We start from the raw sequence: 20986 nt of genomic DNA on the forward strand, positions 1-20986 counted from the left end.
TGTAATGTTACCTAGCCCAAGCTCACTCTGCTAACTGCAGGACAGGCCAATACATCGGGAGGCCCAGTTGTTGGGGGGAAAGGAATTCGACTTTAATCGGAAAGGGAACAGATGGAGCAGATGGTAGACTAGTGTCTAAAAAAATCATCTCCCCTCAGCCTAACTCAGGCTCCTTTTATACAGAGGAAGGGCAGAGGGAAGGACCTACTGAGATGTTGACCAATGGCTGAGCAAGACTGCTAATGGTCGCTCCTAACGGTCACTAACCTGGGGGAGGGGCCCACTGCTGATGCTGACCAATGACTGAGCCAGATGGCTAACAGCTGGGCCCCGCCCCGCCCCCATTACAATCACATCTTTTGCTCTTCTTAGGGGGACACCAAAGAGTTCCTCAGAGATACATTTGAGGAAATTTTTTTTTCAGTCTTTGCTTTCTCTCGCCACTTCTGACACCGTTGACCACTTCCCCCCTGAAGCCCTTTTGCTTGGTTTCCATGACTTCTAGCGTCTCTTCACCTCTTTCGCTTCCCTCTCAGGCTCTCTCAAAGGTTTGTGTTTTCTTGATTGCTCCTTACCTACGGTGTCTCCAAGTTACCGGCCCAGTCTCTCTCCAGCCTTGCATGCTAAGTCGCTTCAGTCGTGTCAGACCCTTTGTGACCCTACGGATTATAGCCCTCCAGGCTTCTCTGTCCGTGGGATTCTCCGGACAAGAATACTGGAGGGGATTGCCATGCCCTCCTTCAGGGGATCTTCCTGACCTAGGGATCGAACCCACGTCTCTTCCATCTTCTGCATTGGCAGATGGGCTCTTCGCCTGGGAAACCCTCTAGCCTTAGCTGATTCCTTCTTTCACTGGTGGCTTGATTCATTCACTCTTTTCTTCATCACTGGGCCCTGGACACAAAGCCCTGAAGCACATTCTTCAGATTCAAAACTCAGCTTCAGGACTTCCCTGGTGGTCCAGTGGTTAAGTCTCCACACTACTAATGCAGGGGATACCAGTTCAATCCCTGGTGGGCGAACTAAGATCACACATGCCGCGCAGTGCGGCCAAAAAACCAAAAATGAAACAAAACTCAGTTTCAGGTCATTCCTCCAGAAAGCCTCTCCTCAGCTTCCAGAAAGAACTCAGCCTCATACCTGAGGCACCTTCTGCTTGAGGTGCTCTAAGACTTTGTCCATTGTTGTAATTATTGTCTGGGATGTCTGCCTCCCCCTTTAGACTGTGAGCCCTTAAAGGCAGGGACTCTGTTTAGTAAATTTTGTACCCCTGTCATATCCAGAAAAAGTCTATTAGTGATTATTGAATAAATTAAAATGCTGTGTCTGATTAATGCTGTGTCTACAATTACAAATAACTTTATCTTTGCAATACTCCCTGAAAGTAAGAACAGTGAACATCAGATCTAAGGCTCCTCTTCTACGGGCAGGCTTGGGTGGAGGAGGTATGGGTGGAGGAACAGATCAAACACACCTGTGTCCAAAGCCTGGCTTTGCATGCTTGTATGCTAAGTTGCTTCAGTGGTGTCTGACTCTTTTCAACCCTATGGACTGTAGCCCACCAGGCTCCTCTGTCCGTGGGATTTCCCAGGCAAGAATACCGGAGTGGGTTGCCATTTCTTCCTCCAGGGGACCTTCCTGACTTATGGATTGAACTGGGCTGAGAATGGACCCTTTTCTATTCATATGGTTCTTATGAAGAGTAAAAATGAGGGTTGGGGAAGCACTTACTATAATTACAACCTAGTAAGCCTTCAACAAATGCTAGCAGTTTTTTACTGCATTTCATAGAATCTAAGAAATCATCGTTTAAAAAAGTCCTTATTTTATGTACATTGAGAAAAAATGCTGCCAATCATGACATGCCATTGATTGAAAAACCCTTTCTTATTTCAGAGAGGCTGAAGTATGGGGGTGGGAGAGTCCAGTCTAGAATCAATAGAGTATTATTGTATCTTTTGGGGGAAAAAATAGAGTGTGGAGGATGAAGAATGGGCTGTGGGAGGGTATTTTGGGGATTGATGTGGGAGAGGCTAGTGCTTTGCTCTACCAGAATGTAAAGATGCAAATATCCTGTCCCCAGTTCTTTCATTTCAAATGCAAGATGCTAGACATTGGGACCCTGCTGCATGCAGGGAAAGATAAATATGCTGTGGAATTAATGGAAACAAGATCATACATCAGCAAGGGGGAGAGATGGAGGGAAGGGATTGTTAGGGAGTTTGAGATGGACACTTACATGCTGCTATATTTAAAACGGATAACCAACAAGGACCAATTGTATAGCACATTGTATCTGCTCAATGTATGTGGCAGCCTGCGTGGCAGGCGAGTTTGGAAGAGAATGGATACATGTATATGTATGGCCAAGTCCATTTGCTGTCCACCTGAAACTATCACAACATTGTTTATTGGCTTTACTCCAATATAAAATAAAAAAGTTAAAAAAAACCAACAGACATTTGCAGAGCTCAAGGGGAGGCAGAACAGAGTATGAACCCATTAAAACTCAGCATCTCTGAAATGAAAATCACCATATAAAAATACCCTACATAACGGTAACTTCAGTTTTTTTTATTTAGGCGATTAGAAATATCAGAAAGAAACTTCTACTACTTCTAAAGCCAGACTTCCAGATCAAAGAGTGAAGTTGTGGATCTACATTCAGCTTGGTCCCTCCCATTGGCCGTTCTATCACATCAGATCATAATAATGTGTAGGGCTTCTATTTGAAATTTTGAAGCCCAGTGTGTGAAATGGGAGAGGATTCTTTCAGCGGGGAAGTGTAGCTCCTACATAAGGAAACAGCTGAAATAATCAATACAAAAAAAAAAAAAAAAAAATCACAAGCCAAAACTGTTTCCTTTAGAAGAGAATTTGTGACATTAGTTTTAAAAAAAGGGAACAAATGTCAAGGGCAGCTGGGTTAATGAGTACGGGAAGTACAGCTGCTCTTGCCCATGGAGACTGGAGCGCTGACGTGGACAAGCGGGAGCAGAAAATGACGGTGGTGACTGCCGCAGCCCTAACCAGGCACTTACTCCACGTCCATTCATAATGGGGGATGATTGGCACTGCCGGCAGAACGAGAGACGCTGGACTGTAATTAGAACGTTGGCGCTCATCAAAATCCAGTAAAACAAGGAGAGCCATGATTACTTAAACCTGAAGCTACAGTCCGCAAAATGGCTTTGCTTTTCAAATTCTTTATTGTTTCAATATTCATTGAAAAAAAAGGGGAAAACCCACAGGCCATGCAAAATTAAGATGCTATATCACAGAAGAATAAATGAGATGAGCCTGCTTTCTGTATAGTGGCCAATATTTAGAGATGTGCTCTATAAACTTCAATGAAAATCACTGCAGAATATTTCACTTCAGAAAGACATTTCTTTTGGCTAAAGGGCTATTTCCCCATCCTCCTCTTGTTCCTAGATACCATTATTTCTGCACTGAGACAGAGCTGACCCACTATGTCATGGTATCGACTGAGAAATGACTTCTAGGTTAGAACTGGGCTTTCTATTCACGGAGAATGACTGATGTGTAGTTACCCAAGTTCTCTTTGAAGATAAGGTTGAACCAAGCCTCAAGTATTTTCTTTTGAACTCTTTAAAGCTTCATATGTGTATTAGAATTTGGTTAATCACCAGTCTTCTAATGTAGTCCTGGTAGTCTTCTAGACCTTAATCCTACAGAATTGAATTCACTTTTTAAAAGCACTTAATCTTTTATTAGCATAGATACAGTATAAGCATTTTCCCCTCTGATCTGAGTTACAAATAACCTGTGTCTTACTGTTCTGGGTTTTTAAAAATTGCTTGTTTTTGCCTATGCCCTGTGGCATACAGGATCTTAGTTCCCCAACCAGGGATCAAACCCATGCCCCCTGCAGTGGAAGTGCGGAGTCTTAAACACTGGACTGCCAGGGAAGCCCCTACCTCTGTCTTACTGTTCTGTTTGTTGTGAATGAAATCAGCAAGAAATAGAAAAGGACCACTCTATTTGGTCAGATCACTAGTAACCTAAATTTGGTAAAGTTGCATTTTTGAAACATTAATCTCAAATTGTTCTCGCAAGGAGTATTACCATAGTTTCTCATATTTGAGGGGGGAAGAAACTATTAGTCCCGAAGTCAGTCAACCAACCTATAACAAGAGCAACAACCTCAGTCTTCAGATTTTGGTCTGTTTCATATATTATCCACACTTGGGTATCTGCCACATCTAGGCCCTCCAGTTCAGTTCTAATTTCTAGGACATTTTATGAGATCAGCTCAAATTTCTTGATAAACACTATCTTGTAATACACCCTTTTCCTTTCCCAGGTAAATATGCTCATTTACCTGATGGAGTTTGAATCTGTTAGAAGGTAAGGCAATTCTAAGCAGCTAATAGCTCTCTGGAAGTGGTACATGCCATCTAAATGAAGGTATAGTTTCATAACCATAGGTATCTGATTTTTAAAAAATCATTTTTTAGAGATTACACATACTATTTGCTTTTATGATTATTGTATCACATAAATGTAATTCATTCAATACAGACTTGAAAGTTTGCTTTATGGACATTCATGTTGGGTAAAAGCATGCATGCAGTCTTCCAAAGACTAAATGCTGTGATGGTGACTTGAACATCTCTTGCAGCATCGCTGGCCCCTGAGCTCAAGGGCAGCAGCCATGGAGCCCTGTCCTTGCTCAGTGAGTAAGTACTCATCAGCCTCATGCAATGAGGTCTTACAGTGAAAAGTAGTTAACAACTAAAATTACTTAATAATACTATGAGCCATTCATTCCATGAACTATTTGTCACAAACTTATGAGCTAACGAATAACATTTGATAGGCATCAGGCATGGAGCTATGCACAATCCATTCTTAGAATTACTTCATGGGGACAGGACAGTGCTATCACTCTCAGGAAACTGAGTCACAGATGTTAACTAGATCATACAGAGCTGATGGGTGGAGTCAAGATTTGAAGTCTGGCCTTCTAGTTTTGCCACTATGTACTTATTAATGTTCATGGAAATCAGCAAGCTATTTATCATTAAAGTTTGGATCTTCAAAATAAGAGATTTCTTTCTTTGGCCAGTGTAAACTCAAAGTTACTAATAGTTATGTGATGGAACCTAAGCTTCTTAAGTTTTTGATTTTTTTTTAGAACACAAAATGTTTGATTTCAGCTTTAAGCAAATATAGTAATAATCTTTTCACAAAAATAGTTAAGCTAGGCAAATTGGCTTAGCCTTTCCTTGAATTTTGGATAAATCTGGTTGATGTGTGACACACAGGTACCTAGTGCAGCTTTTTGTTAAGCAAGTCATGCTTAGGTAAGCACAAGACTAGTTTCTCTTTTTAAAGACTTGGCTGTCTGCTGTCTTCATAGGATAGAGCTGAGCCCCGGTGGGTGCTGCCTAATGTGAATGGCTAATGGCTTTACACAGTGTTTAGTAATCAGATGGTCAAAGCCCTATTACTGAAGTACAGCTGATTTACATAGTTGTGTTAGTTTCTGTGGTGTACAGCAAAGTGATTAATTTATACCTATGTACATTCTTGTTATTTAATTAAAATTTTTTTTGGCCACACCACATGGTATGTGGGATCTTAGTTCCCAGACATGATTGAACTTGTACCCCCTGCATTGGAAGCACAGTCTTAACCACTGGACCCCCAAGGAAGTCCTCATATTCTTTTTCAAATAATTGTCACTATGGTTTATTACAGGATATGGAATATAGTTCCCTATGCTGTAGGTTTGCCTTCTTGTCTTCCATTCTAGTGGGTTGAGCTGTACACCCAGGGCTTCTAAAACATGTACTCAGTTCAACCCCATTTACTCTCTTCAGGCCCTTCGTTAATTAACTATAAGTATTTAATTCTTTCAACACTAGCTAATTTCTACTCTGCATTATCTTTTGTGTTGAAGTTTTATAGTAGATGATGCTTTGTAACTGAATCAAGTATCATACCTAGGGTGAAAAACATCCCTTGGGGGAAAAACATCTGTTTAAGCACTAACCTATAATTTCCTCCAGGGTTACTCTGAAGGCTACTCTTTAAAAAATGCAAACAGGTGATCAATATCAACTGATTTTTATTGATTGTAGACAGGCCACAGAACTAGTTTTCTGTGAAAACATCTGGGAACACCTTGGAGATAAAGGGTGTCATTAGCTGTTGCCAACATCTGTGTGACATGTTTCTCTCCCATTCCCTCACTTACACAAGCATTGCTCCAGGATTAGTTCTGAACTTAAAGACTATGCACAACTAATTTTAGAAGAATGTTAATCCATTTTTTTCCAGAAGAGTCCACCTGGGCCACTCACAGTCATATCCTAAAATGCAGGCAAGAAGGCATCTTTTGGAGGGAAAGACACCCCCAGAGTGGCAAAGCAACTGGTTCAAGGTCACTCCATGATGCTTCCCCCCAGGCTTCAGTGTGACAGGCTGGGGGACACGCAGCCTCTGGGGGCCTGTAGGGAAACTTTACTTGGAGGGGATCTAGGGCATACTCTTTACAAGTACACTGTTGCATATGTGTGTTTTGTAATGCCAACGGCTTCCCATCAAAACCCATAGCATATGCTCAGTGGGTTTGCAGCACCTGTACTAAGTGCTGTAATTTCATAGCAAGAAGATTCCTTGACCGAGTGTGGAGTCACTGCATGTTGGGTCCCCACTGCTGCCATTCTAGGTGTGTCAGGAAGCATGTATGCATGTAAAGGATGACCAGTCTGGCAGGAAAAGAGACACACCGTTAAGTTTGTTTAGCCCAACAGTCCCTGAATTTGGTTATAAACCATTTTTTCTCAGACATGCTCTCATAAATAATACATGAAACTAATCATGCTTTTTGGTAGAACATGTATTACTTTGAAGGAAAGGCTATCCTAAATGTTTATCAAAAGTATGCTCTTTAAACATGTGTACAGGACTTCCCTGGTGGTCCAGTGGTTAAGAACCCGCCTGCAATAACGCAGGAGACATGGCTCTGATCCCTGGGGTCTGGGAAGATACCACACGCCTCAGGGCAACTAAGCTGGTGTGCTGCAGCTACTGAAGCTGGTGCATCCTACAGCCCATGTTCCCAACAAGAGAGGCCACGACAACGAGAAGCCTGCGAGAGAGTAGTCCCCTTTTGCTGCAACTACGCAAAGTCTATACACAGCAGCAAAGACCCAATGCAACCAAAAATATTAAAAAAAAAAAATTCACTTATAAAAATAAATGTGTACCTTTTAATGAGATTAGACACTAAAAATAGTGTAAAATTTGCTAACAAAGAAAACGTTCAAGATGCAGCTTGTGAAAGTAAAAATTTTTATTCTGATTGATTTCTCAACGTATAGTTCAATATAAGGCCGGTTTTTAATGGCAGAGATTTGGTTCCACGGAAACTCCATGATGCTACAGAGAGCTACTACTTTTTCCAGGAAGTAGGTAAACAGCTGGAAACAGAAAGCACTTTCTAGCAGCATGGCAACTCATTAAACTGCAGAGTGACCAGGTCTGCAACTTTTATACTAAAAATGGCGCAAACATTAGCTGGTGACAGAAGTGAGAAGTGGGGATGGGGAGCAAGATGTGAACATTGAAAGGAGCGATATGTGTCTTGTAAAGATGACAAAAACCCAAGGACAGCTATAAAGATTTGAAAGGATAATTATAGAAAAGGGAACCAAATATTTTACCCAAATGTTTTTTAGAGCCTTTCTGTAGAGATACAAATATATATATATATATTTATCCAAAAATATGTTTTATACAGATAAATGGTTTCTCAAATAAGGATGGAACCAAAGCTACAGTAATAACATAAAGCACTGTCTTTTGTAAGACTATTTATCCACCTGAATTTTCAATTTGAGGTTAGTGCATTAAATATTTTCAAATATTGACATCCTTTTCATGTATATAAATCAAGGAGGCATTATTTTTTAAAAGGGTTTTCAGGTTAAACAGTATTTTTCTAAGATCCTGTGCATATCAAACTTCTGACAAGCCCCATTAAGAATCATTATTTAATAAACATATCAAAAAGGGCTATGGTCAAATTTTCTTCTTTATAGGAAACATTTAATTTTCTGATTTCCAGTTTACAAGTGTTGAAAATGCACAAGAAAGCTATTACTTCACAAGTACTTTTATGTTAAGATATTTTGATTCAATATACATGGCAATATATCTCCACACATCGTAACCAAAAGTATGTTTTTTTCCCTTAAAAAAATGGGGATGTAACATTAACAATCACTATAAAATAAAGCACACAAGTATTTTGGTGAATTTACAAATCTTTTTCCCCAAGTGTAAAGGCTACAAAAATTCCTAAAAATTAGAGAACACTGAAAACATATTAAAATTTGACATCCAACTTTATATTATTTCCATTTTGCCCTGAAAGATAACTTAAAAAATATGACCCTGCTGGAACAGGCCATCTTGCTTAATATAAAAAACTGGTGAGAGCAAGAAATTGTATCACTGATATGTATAATTTTTGTAAATAGTTATCTCTTCAAATCATTAGAAAAATGCTTAAAGATAAAAAACAAAATAAAATAAAATAAAATAAAATATGATGGTGGTCCCTAAACTATTTTGAAGGCAGGTAGCTTAGTCTAAGCTAAAACATTTTTTTCACTCATAGGAATCATCCTCCCCTCAAATGCCCTTTAAAAAAATGCATGAAACAATGCAATAGTAGCAAGAATCAAAGAGCAGAAAATGTATTTTCAGGAACAGAAAAAAATCTCTAGTGCTGAAAGATATAGTAAAAAGCAGATTTCTTTGGGGACATTAATCAATTAGATTATAATTCATTATGAAGATTTCTCTTTTCTATTACGGGGAGAGTCTGCTCCATTTGAAGTTACTGTTCCATTGACACCATTTTCTGAAAAGAGAAAAAAAATCAGGATTACTTTCTTTTATAAATAAGTGTAAATGACAGTATCTTTTATACATAAAGGTACCTTCAGAAAAGAAAATCTAAAACCCAATATATATTCTTATGCCCTTAGGTGAAACCTACTAGTGCTTAATCCATATGAGTATTTAACCAATCATAAAACACGCTAACAAGTTAAACACAATGAACTGAAAGCAGCAAATTAAAAGGAATTATAATATGTCAATTATATCTCAAAAAATAGTTCAAAAAAGGAAAGCAAGAACAAGAAGAATTATACAACAAAGTCTGCAAAGCAACACTTTCATAGAAAAACAGGAATATTTTTCACACTGGACAGCAGACAAGGGAGGTTCTTGGGGATATGTTTCTTTACAACATATTAAAAAATTGCCATTTAGGATAACTCTTATGTTTAAGAGTGTTATAATGGCCTTCTTCAAGCTAGGGTGGAATAACTGATGTCAGACCAACCCTCCCTCCAAAAATACCCATAAAAGGAGAACATAAAAATGGCTATTTGAAGGCACTGGGGAAAAAAACAAGTCAGCTAAGAATATTTCTCCCCCAAGGGATTTGCCAGCTACTAAATGAGCACATAGCACACATATACACACAAATGTGCACACACACCAAGCAAGACTCAGAGAAATCCAGCAGAAAGTAACTCTGTGAACAAAAAGCTACACAGAGAATTGGGATATCTCACAATGACAGGGAGATAAAAATAAGTATTCAGCGCCTATCAGAGAAGAAAGTCCTTAGAAATAGTTGGTGTCCTAGGAATGAGGGTGAACTGGAAATAATAGACCGGCTTCAGTGACATAGAATGATCCACTCATATTTAATCCAGAGTTTCTACTGATGCAGCCACAGTATCTACATTCTTTTAAACAAAACATTCAGTATTCAATTAAAAATTACCAGGTGTGTCAGAAAACAAGACCAAATGACTGAAAACTAAGAGAAAAAAAAATATCAGAAATAGATCCTCAGATGAGCCAGATGTGGAGCTGTCAGACAGGGCCATTAATAGAACAATGGCTAATAAAAATAAATGCAAAGACAAGTAGTTTCATCCAAGGACTCAAAGATCTTTAATCCTAGGACTGGAAAATACCACAACTAAAAATATAAATTTAATAAAAATTTAACAGCAGGTTAGACACAACAGAAGAGATTAGTGGACTAGAAAAAAATACTCATATTGAAACTCAGAAAAAAAAGGATGGAAAAAAACCAGAAAAGCATGAGAAGATATAAAAGGACAGGATAAAGGGGTTTAAACACATGTACTGGAATTCCCGAAGGATAGGAGAAAGAGAATGGGGCAGAAGCAATATCTGAAGAAATAATGGTGAAGAATTTCCCCAAACAGTAAAAGAAACCAAGCTAAGATTCAAGAAGCTAGGTACAACGCAGGGCAGGATATACACAAAGAAAATCAAACTTACGCACATCACAGTATAACTGTCAAAAAAGAGAACAATTTCATCAGACTGGAAGAAAAAACTAAAATTACACACTGCTTATAAGACACAATTTATATTTAGGGACAAGAAAAGGTTTAAGGTAGAAAAATAGGAAACAGGAAAAGGTACACCATGATATAACATTTTACTACAAGAAAATTGGTGAGCCAGAGTGAATTCAGACTAACTAGAGATGAAGATGGACATGTGACAACAACAAAGGACACATTCCACAGGGATTTATAACAACCCTAAACTTTGATGCACCTGTAATATATCCTCACAATATTTAAAGCAAAAATGTACAAGCTACAAGGAGAAGTGGGTCAATACCTTTTGTAATAACTGACTGAACAAGTAGAACTCCTTCTACCAAGTCAATAAAGACACAAAAGAATGGACCACACAAATGGACCTGATGCCTACCTATAGAACAACATACTCAACAAACACACAATACACATCCTTGAGAAGTCCAAAGGGAACATTCATCAAAACTGAACAAATGATGAGACATAATGAAGGTCCCAACAAATTTCAAAGAACTGAAATCATTCAGAGTATGCTTTTTAACCACAGTGGAATTAAGGTAGAAATCACTAGTAAAAACTAGAAAATACCCAAATATTTGTAAACTACACAATGTACTTAAAAGTAATCTGTGAGTCAAAGAGAAAATCACAATTGGAATCATAAAATATTTGAAGCTGAATGATGATGAAAAAGATGTATCAAAACCTGTGAAATAAGGGTAAAGTACTGCTGAAAGGGAAGTCTGCCCTTAATTGCAAGTAATTCATGAGAAGGGATAAAAATCAATGATTCATTTTAACAAAGCCACAAATAACAAAACAGCAAATTAAAGGGAAATAAGAACAGAAATCAATGACAGAACTGAGACAATCAGCAAAAGAAGACAAATGTTAGTTCTTGGCTGATGGAAGTGAAAAAGAGAAAGGCATAAATTACTAACATGGGAAGTGGAAAATGGGAATCATTGCTGTTTTACAGGCATTAATAAGTAGATACTATGAATAATTTTACATCAATACATTTCACAAATTTAGATGAAATGGATAAATCCTTGAAAAATACAATTTACCAAAAAAGAAATGATAAGAAAAAATTTGAATAATCCTATTATCTATTAAAGAATGCAAATCTGTACCTTCCTATAAAGAAAAGTCTAGGTTGGATAGCTTCACTGGTGAATCTTTCCAAACATTTAAACAAGAAATGATGCTGGCATTACATGAAGGACAAACCTGCCCAATACCTTTTATAAAGTCAGCAAAACTCATATCAAAACCTGACAAAAGGGCTAATTTTAGCCTAATCTTTTACATGAACACAGATGCAAAAATCCTAACAAAATATTGAAAAAACCATCCAACAAAAGAGATATTATCATCAACTTGTATTTAGGCCAGGAAATACATTACCAAAAATACTTATCTATATTCTTTATGAATACAGATATAAAAATCCTCAACAAAATACTAGCAAGTCAAATCAAGTGACATTCAAAGGATTATGTACATTACCAGTCAGTGAGCTTTATCCCAGGATTGCATTATATGCTTAACATTAAAAAAATCAATTAATATAATCCATGATAATAATCTAGAAGAGGAAATGGCAACCCACTCCAACATTCTTGCCAAGATAATCCCATGGACAGAAGAACCTAGTGGGCTACAGTCCATTGAGTCACAGGAAGTCAGACACACTTGAAGTGACTGAGCACGCATGCATGATAATAATAAAGGATACAAACCATTTGATGAGCTCAACAGTTGCAGAAAAAGCAAGTGATAAAACCTAACATCCTTTTACGATATAAATTACAAACAAACTAAGGAAAAAAGGGAACTTTCTCTACATGTTGAAGCCCATTTAGGCAAAACTCACAGGTAACATTATACTTAAAGGTGAAAGACTGGATGTTTTCCTGCTAAGATCAGGAATAAGGTGAGGATGTCTGTTTTTGCTTATTCAAAATTGTTCTGGAGGTTCTAGCCAGGGTAATTTGGCAAGAAAATGAAATAAAAGGCATCCAGACTGAAGAGGGAAAAGTAAAACTATCTCTTTGCAGATGATATGAGCTTGTACATTGAAAATGCAAAGAAAGCCACAAAAATGCAATTAAATAATGAAATAAAACTTTAAAAAACCCCAATAAGTATAGCAATGTTGTAGGATACAAGATCAATATGCAAAAATTCCATTGCATTTCTATACAGTGGCAATGAAAAATCCAAAAATGAAATTAAGCAGACAATTCTATTTACAACAGCATCAAAAAGAAAAAAAATACTTAGGAATAAATTTAATGAAGAAGTGCAAAACTTATACACTGATACCTATAGAATTTAATTGAAAAAAATTAAAGAAGACCTCAAAAGACATAAAGACATCTATGTTCACACTCCCCAAGGCAATCTACAGACCCAAGATACTCCAAATGAAGTCCAGCTGACTTTTTTGCAGGAAAATGATAAACTGATCCTAAAATTTGTATGGAAATGCAAGGCACCCAGAATACCCAAAACATGAAAAAAACAAAACTGGAAGACTCACATTTCATGATTTGAAACTCACTACAAAGCTACGGTAATCAAGAGAAGGGCATAAGAACAAACATCCAGATGAAAAGAACAGAACAGAGCTAGAAATAAATTACTACTTTTATGATCAACTGATTTTTTTAACAGGAGTATCAAGACAATTAAATGAAAACTAGTTTTTGTCACAAATGGTGCAGAGATAATTGGATATCAACATGTGAAACGATAAATGTATTAGTACAATGTTATACTTCAGAAAACAGTTTAGCAGTTCTCTGTTAAATATACAGTTATGATATGACCCAGCAATTCCACTCCTAGGTATATCCCAAACAGCAAAAACCAGGTGTTCAAACAAAAATATGTACACAAATATTAACAGCATCAGTCATAGTAGCCCCAACATGGAAACAGCCCAAATATTCATCAATTTACGGATAAACATAACACTGTATCTTCATACACTCGTTTATTATTTGGCCATGGAAAGGAATGAAGTATCGACACATGCTATGTATGATATATATAAATTTTAAACACATGCTATGTGAAAAAAAAAATGTCCAGAAAAGGCTAATCTATAGAGACAGAACAGGTAAGAGGTTGCTAGGGGCAGAGGAAAGGAGGGAATGGAATGACTGCTAGTGGGCATGAGGTTTTTTCTGGGTGATACAAATCTTTTGGAATTAGGCAGTGGTATTGAGAAACCTGTATGCAGGTCAGGAAGCAACAGCTAGAACTGGACATGGAACAACAGACTGGTTCCAAATAGGAAAAGGAGTACGTCAAGGCTGTATATTGTCATCCTGCTTATTTAACTTATATGCAGAGTACATCATGAGAAACGCTGGACTGGATGAAGCATAAGCTGGAATCAAAATTGCCGGGAGAAATATCAATAACCTCAGATATGCAGATGACACCACCCTTATGGCAGAAAGTGAAGAGGAACTAAAAAGCCTCTTGATGAAAGTGAAGGAGGAGAGTGAAAAAGTTGGCTTAAAGCTCAACAGTCAGAAAACTAAGATCATAGCATCCGGTTCCATCACTTCATGGCAAATAGATGGGGAAACAGTAGAAATGGACTTAGCAGAGACATTACTTTGCCAACAAAGATCTGTCCAGTCAAGGCTATGGTTTTTCCAGTAGTCACGTATGGATGTGAGAGTTGGACAGTGAAGAAAGCTGAGCGTGGAAGAATTGATGCTTTTGAACTGTGGTGTTGGAGAAGACTCTTCAGAGTCCCCTGGATTGCAAGGAGATCCAACCAGTCCATCCTAAAGGAGATCAGTCCTGGGTGTTCATTGGAAGGACTGATGTTGAAGCCGAACTCCAATACTTTGGCCACCTCATGTGAAGAGTTGACTCATTGGAAAAGACCCTAATGCTGGGAAGGATTGGGGGTAGGAGAAGAAGGGAACAACAGAGGATGAGATGGCTAGATGGCATCACCAACTAGATGGACATGGGTTTGGGTAGACTCCGGGAGTTGGTGATGGATAGGGAGGTCTGGGGTGCTGCGATTCATGGGGTCGCAAAGAGTCGGACATGACTGAGCAACTGAACTGAACTGATGCAAAATTTTGTGAATATACTTAAGAATTACTGAAATGTACACTATAAAAGGTCAACTTCTCGTGTATGAATTATATTCCAATAAAGCAGTTATTAAAAAACATTTAATCAGAGATACTCTATATAAGTGGGAGGTATATAGCATGTTTGGGACTTCCCAGTTAGTACTAGTGATAAAGAACCCATCTGCCAATGCAGGCGATGTAAGAGACATGGGTTCGATATCTGGGTTGGGAAGATCCCCCGGAGGAGGGCATGCCAACCCAGTCTAGTACTCTTGCCTGGAAATTCCCAAGGACAAAGGAGTCTGGTGGGCTACAGTCCGTAGGGTCACAAAGAGTCGGACACGACTGAAGCAACTTAACACGCACACACACACACAGAGCTAACGCCATACTTAGAGGTGGAAGACTGGATGTTCACACACATCATGCTCATGGGTTCAAATACTCAATTCTCCCTCAGGTGATCTATGGAGTCAGTGTAGTATCAACCCGACACCCCAGTGAAGCTTTTTGTGTGTGTGGAAACTGACCAAGATGCACTAAAATTCATATGACACGCAAAGGGTCAAGAGTTGCTGATACAAACCTGAATAAGGACAAGACTGGAAGACATAAACTATCAGACATAAAGACACAAAAGGAGCAAACCACCACTGTTGATAAAGATTTTAAAACGGAATTTCTTGTCTTACACTTTCAACTATACTACTACAAGTTGAAAAGTTATTCCACTGTCAATGCATTTTCAATCAAAAGCCTGAAGGAGAAAAGAGGTGAGAGGCAAAGTAAAAGATGAAGGGCCAAACAATCAGGAGTTATACAAGAGCTGTTCCTCTTGGGACTAAAGGGCAGATGGAAGGAGCTGAAAGAGGTCTTGTTTTTGATGTCCGAAAGTACTATCACTCTTCAGGATACTCACTCATTAAAACTGCCCATGTATACACTGGTCTAGAGGGGCTCAAAATCACCAACTCTGGAGGACTTGTGAGAGAGAACTTTAGTGTCCATGTACACATTGGTCTAGAGGGGCTCAAAGTCACCAAGTCTGCAGAACTTGTGAGAAAGAACTTCAGTGGATGGTTTTTGAGGGGAATAACTGATTCGAGGGAACCACCAAACTGTAAGATGGGGCAAAATGATTTTCTTTCTAATTTTGCTAGTAAGTAGAATTAACTCTTCTTTTTAAGATTTTAAATCTTAATAAGATTATAAATAAGACCCCAAAACATTAAAAAAAGAAAGCGTTTTCTACCTCAGGTTTTTCACTGAGTACAAACCTGTTCCTTTTCTAGAAGATCTGCCTTTAGTCACTGGTGGCTTCTTCTTCACAGCTGGTGCCTGAAAAGTAGAATGTTCTCTCCACCTTCGAAGTTGAAAATTAATGAACTTCCACATCATGAATGCTTGGGTAATACAAATGGATGCCAGAACAGCAATTCTGAGAATACAAAGAAATAAACAGAAAATTAACGTGCACCCAAGCAATGCCATTGAATAAAGTAGTCTCTCTTGCTTTGACAGTATTAGCTTAGCGCTAAATTCCCACTACATTGACAAGGATTATATTAATGAATAATTACCCCACTAATAACTAACCCCAGGTGGCTTAATGGTAAGGAATCCATCTGCCAATGAAGGCGATGCAAGAGACTCAGGTTTGATCCCTGGGTTGGGAAGATCCCTTGGAGGAGGGCATGGCAACTCACTCCAGTATTCTTGCCCAGAGAATGCCATGGACAGAGGAGCCTGGCTGGCTACAGTCCACAGGGTCACAAAGAGTTGGACATGACTAAAGTGACTGAGCACAATAATTAACCCCAGAAGTTAAATAAATGCTTTAGTAATTTTTTTTCAAACTTTTTATTTTTTATTGGGGTATAGCCGATTAAACTGTTGTGGTAGTTTCAGGTGAACAGCAAAGGGACCCAGTCACACATATACATGTATCCACTCTCCCTCAAATCCTTCTCCCAATCTAGGCTGGCGCAGAATATTGAGCAGAGTTCCCTGTGCTGGACAGTAGGTCCTTGTTGGTTATCCATTTAAAATACAGCAGAGTATACATGTCCACCCCCAACTCCCTAATTATCCCCTCCCCCGGTAACCATAAGTTCATTTTCTAAGTCTGTGAGTCTCTTTCTGTTTTGTTAGTTTATTTGTATCTAAATGCTTTAGTATTGATACTTTAATTTATACATGAAATTGCAATAGGTATGAAATCAAATCAAATGAGTATTTTCCCCTATCTCTCATAATTATACCTTTATATTTTAGACAATTCATATTTTAAATTGATAATACATACTATATTGTAGGGCAAGGTGAGAAAAGTGTTAAATCAACCCTACCTAACAGCCAACACATTGAAGTTTCCAGTACTGAAATCCAGCTTCTGGTTCTCTGCTCTTGCCAGGCCAAAGCCAACAGTGAGTACTGAGAGAATTAAAGTCAGAAGTCTTCCCAAAACAAACAGAACTGCCCACAGAGAAAATCTGTGGGAAAAAATGTTAAAGTCAGATTCACAAAATTGCAAAGATAAGATGCTAGTAGAAATCAGATTCCTGTTAAGTAATTGCATATTAAAACAGCCATTTCGTACAGTTCTGCAAAAAGGATTCTGAAATAAAATGCTAGGGAAATGCTTCATATTATATTACATTCTTGGAGATTGTATAACGTAGCATATTTCAGGTTCTAGAAGTCCAGTTAAAGAAATATGATTTTTTTTTCGTTTAGCTGATTTTCTGTGTATGTGTATGACAACTATTAATGATTCTCAGAACTACTGGTATATAGAACAATTTTGGAAAAGGCTGAATAAAAACAAAGGCCATGTATTCCATTCTCATGAGAGTCCTCGTTTCACTTTTTTTCTCCCCAAGGCTCTGTACAAGACACACTACGTCAATGCTGTCCAAGTTTAATTTTCCCATCAAAATATTTTTGTATCTTTAAGGCTCTATAATCTATTATTTCAATTTCTTCTGAAAGTTCACTTTTCCTCATTATTCCTTCTCCAAAAGAACAATGTGCACTAAATAAGATAGGAAAAGTTTTATCAGAAAAGTAAATCCTCAATCTTCAAAACTACAAGTTCCAATATACTATCTCCCAAGCTAAGAAAGACTATTTTAGAGAACAAAATACCAACTTCAATTGTTAAAAAGTGTCATTTTACTTAAAGTAGCTTATAAAACAACATAATTGCCCACAGCATGGACCTTGGCAATAGCATAGACCTTTGCAACATAGGCAGTGACTTTAATTACACAAGAAACAGAATAGTTGAAAGACTCACCCTTTCTGATACTTTTCATCACTAAAGTAAAACAGGCGGGAAATGTGGAAAAGAAACTCGACAAAATAGTGTAGCACCAAAAGCACAAGTCCTAGATGATTCAAGCTGTTAAAAGAACACATTTAAAATGAAAAGATTAATTACGAATTAAGACAGAGTAGCATAGTATCTGCCCAGTCCATAAACACACCCAAGAAAAATCCCAACTCACTTTAAAAGATACGCTCCAGCAATGTGAAAGAGGTAAAGGCCAATGTATACAAGCTGGCGAGGAATATCTTCCTATAAACAGAAAATGGCACAATGGGTTAACACTGGGGGAAGTAGTTCTGTTTGGAGAAGCGGTGTGAAAATGCAGTCACAGAAGACCTGAAGGCCACTCTGCCCGGCACCCATTCATTCCAAGTGCTCACCCCAACTGGCCACAGTCCTTTACCCTCTCTTGGCTTCATCTACTCATCTGGAAATGTGAATAACACCTGGGTTTGCTTGAATCAGATGAACTCCAAATCCCTTTTAGTACTGAGTGGTTCTTTTTATAATAAATAATATTAAATGACACAATCTTAATAACCATAACATCCTTCTAATATTAAAACCGCTATGTTTATACCAGCAGAGATTCTTTAGTTTATCCAAATAGTATCCACGTTTTTTAGTCCCTTTCATTTCACTGTCAGTCAAGTCATTAAAACCAAAGGTTAAAATTTATCTTCTCACTTAGGACACCATCTACTTGTTTATTCTTTCTCCTCTTAATAACCCTGTAAGTCAGGTATTCAGATTTCACTTTTGCTTTTCCTTCCCCGTCAACCCCATAGTTCTTAGTGACTTGGTTATCTTAGAAATAGTGGTTTTCAAAGATATTTAAGTCAAGTGACTCATAAAATTAATTTGGGGGTCACCCTAACATCTTTTGAAATATGAAATATAATTTAAAAAATGCTAGAGTGTACAGCACATTGTATTGTTTCATGAAAGTTTTATTCCAGATTTTATACACACCTGTACACACACAGAATTATAATGTAAACTCTACAGTTTTTCACCCTAGGTTACAGTAAAAAATGTTTGCAAAAAATGAACAGCAGGTCCTATAAACACTTGTTAATTTAGGAAATGCTTGTACCGCTCATTTCTACTCTGTTTTTGGCAGTTTACCACATATATGGTTCTACTAGCCTGGCTAGTACTATTCATGTACTGCAGCTCTAATTAAAATGATTACAATATGGTTGATGTCAGCAAACTGAGCACCATTTTCCTGGAACCTCACTAGACTTGTCTCTGGCATACAGAGAGCTGAACACAGATCTCTTCTCTTCCAGTCCCTACAATTCAAGTACAGTTACTTCACCAAATCTTCCGAGAAAGAGTAAAGAGTTTGTAAGTGTAGTTTTGAAACTGAAAAGTCTTTTCCAGTAAGAATGGTACAAAGATCAAGTGTTAGAGAATGCACGACAGTTGAACAGAACTATATAGAGTCTTCTATATAGTCGTCTCGGGGAAAATTCCCAAGATACAATACTAAGTGTACAGTGGAGCTTCCAACTGGAGAGAGAACTAAGGCTGGCTGACAATTTTCTCCACATAATTCTCAAACTTCCAATGAAATATTTCTCCTTACTAAAGGAGCGAGAGAAAAAGGTGTGATAACATGGCAAAGTTCAACCACAAGGAAGTCTCTTTACTCTCTTAAAATCATTTCAGACCAGCTCAGCTATAGTGTTATAATTGCAATTTGACATTCTATGGAAACAGAGGTGTCACTAAATACATGGTACTTGTGTTTCTGAAAGTGTGGTGTATATATCATTGGAACTGTACAAAATGATTTTAGATAGTATACAACAAAACACTTTAACCTTCACGATAATTTTTCATTTTATTGTTTCTAAAGATGTTTTTTTTTAATGTGGACCATTTAAAAAGTCTTTATTGAATTTGTTACAATACTGCTTCTTTTTTATGTTTTGGTTTTCAGCTGTGAGGCATGTGGCTTCCCAACCAGGGATCAAACCTGCACCCTCTCCATTGGAAGTCTTAATAACCACTGGACTGCCAGGGAAGTTCCTCACTATAATTTTAAATACATTTTAAGTTGCAGTGAGGTGGCATGTAAGTGACTATGTATAAGAAACAATGTCATATTCCTTCAGATGTGCTACACAATGTTCCAGATTTCTGAGGGGAAAACAACACCAAGAGGACCCTTGATACTTATAATAAAAGCTTTTTAAAAAGTTTTAAAATTGCTGATTGGACACTAAACTCATTTTATTACATAAGAACTTGTATAAATCAACGTAAAATACTAATTTGCTGGAATAACTGTTGGAAAAGCTACAGCAATGTAACTGCTCTGAAAGATTAAAGAAAAAAAGATTTTTTTTAAAAAGAAGAAACACAAATAGGTTTTAAAAATACACCATTTAGCAGAGAACATAAGCTGCCTATCTTGTTTCCTGTTAGACAAATCTAAAAACACTACCATAAATTACAAACATACTATATTTCAAAAAGTCATTCCATTTCTCTTTTTTCTCCTTAAATCTCAACCTAATTATGTGAGGCAAGGTTTCGCTTGCTCTTAGGTAAAGAAAAGTCCAGAGCTTCTTCCCTAAATTCAAGTTCAACTTTGCATCTCAGCCCTGCCTTTCTGATAGCAACTGAGTCAATCATGGTGAGTAAAATACCACCAAAGGTCCCATCGCCACAACTGTCAAATCCTTAGCAAGAGCTTTTCCAAAAGGACAGAATACCAAGAAATCTTTTTTCTAAGTAATAGAAACTAGAGCCTTCTACAAACTGGCCAGTGTCTCTGAAGCAATGCTTGCAAATTCAAAGCTGAACCAGAGAAAAGTGTCAAATAAATGAGCGACAGGGAGGGGTCTACTGCAAGGAGTGGTGGAGAGTGCAGGTTAAAGGTGTTCCCTATTAACAATAATAAGGTGACAGGTGTGCTGTAGCATGATTTTTAAAATGAAACCAGACTTCCTCTGATGTTCTTCAATTCTCATAGGGTTACAGCCCTTCTGGGGCTTTACATGCCTGTGGCCAACAATAAAGAGCATACCCAGCACCACGGTCTCTGGGGCCTACATGCTTCCCTGGGGTGTGGGGATCAGTGAGAAAAGAGAAGGCTGGGTGAA

The 20986-nt window shown here is 37.8% G+C and overlaps 1 protein-coding gene across 1 annotated transcript in view; it reads right to left on the reverse strand.

Annotated features, from left to right (window-relative positions):
* Positions 1-7309: 7309 nt before the first annotated feature.
* The window catches only part of TRAM1 (translocation associated membrane protein 1), a 32028-nt gene continuing 18351 nt past the window's right edge, over positions 7310-20986 (reverse strand). The window contains exons 7-11 of the mRNA XM_061123467.1: positions 18046-18116; positions 17835-17939; positions 16885-17028; positions 15814-15974; positions 7310-8902 (exon numbers count right to left, since the gene is read on the reverse strand). Coding sequence (XP_060979450.1) covers positions 8829-8902; positions 15814-15974; positions 16885-17028; positions 17835-17939; positions 18046-18116 — 555 coding nt within the window. The 3' untranslated portion in view covers positions 7310-8828. The remainder of the gene's footprint in view (positions 8903-15813; positions 15975-16884; positions 17029-17834; positions 17940-18045; positions 18117-20986) is intronic.

The sequence above is a fragment of the Dama dama genome, chromosome 21 (assembly GCF_033118175.1).
Source record: "Dama dama isolate Ldn47 chromosome 21, ASM3311817v1, whole genome shotgun sequence".
In the NCBI taxonomy this organism is placed as follows: Eukaryota; Metazoa; Chordata; class Mammalia; order Artiodactyla; family Cervidae; genus Dama; species Dama dama.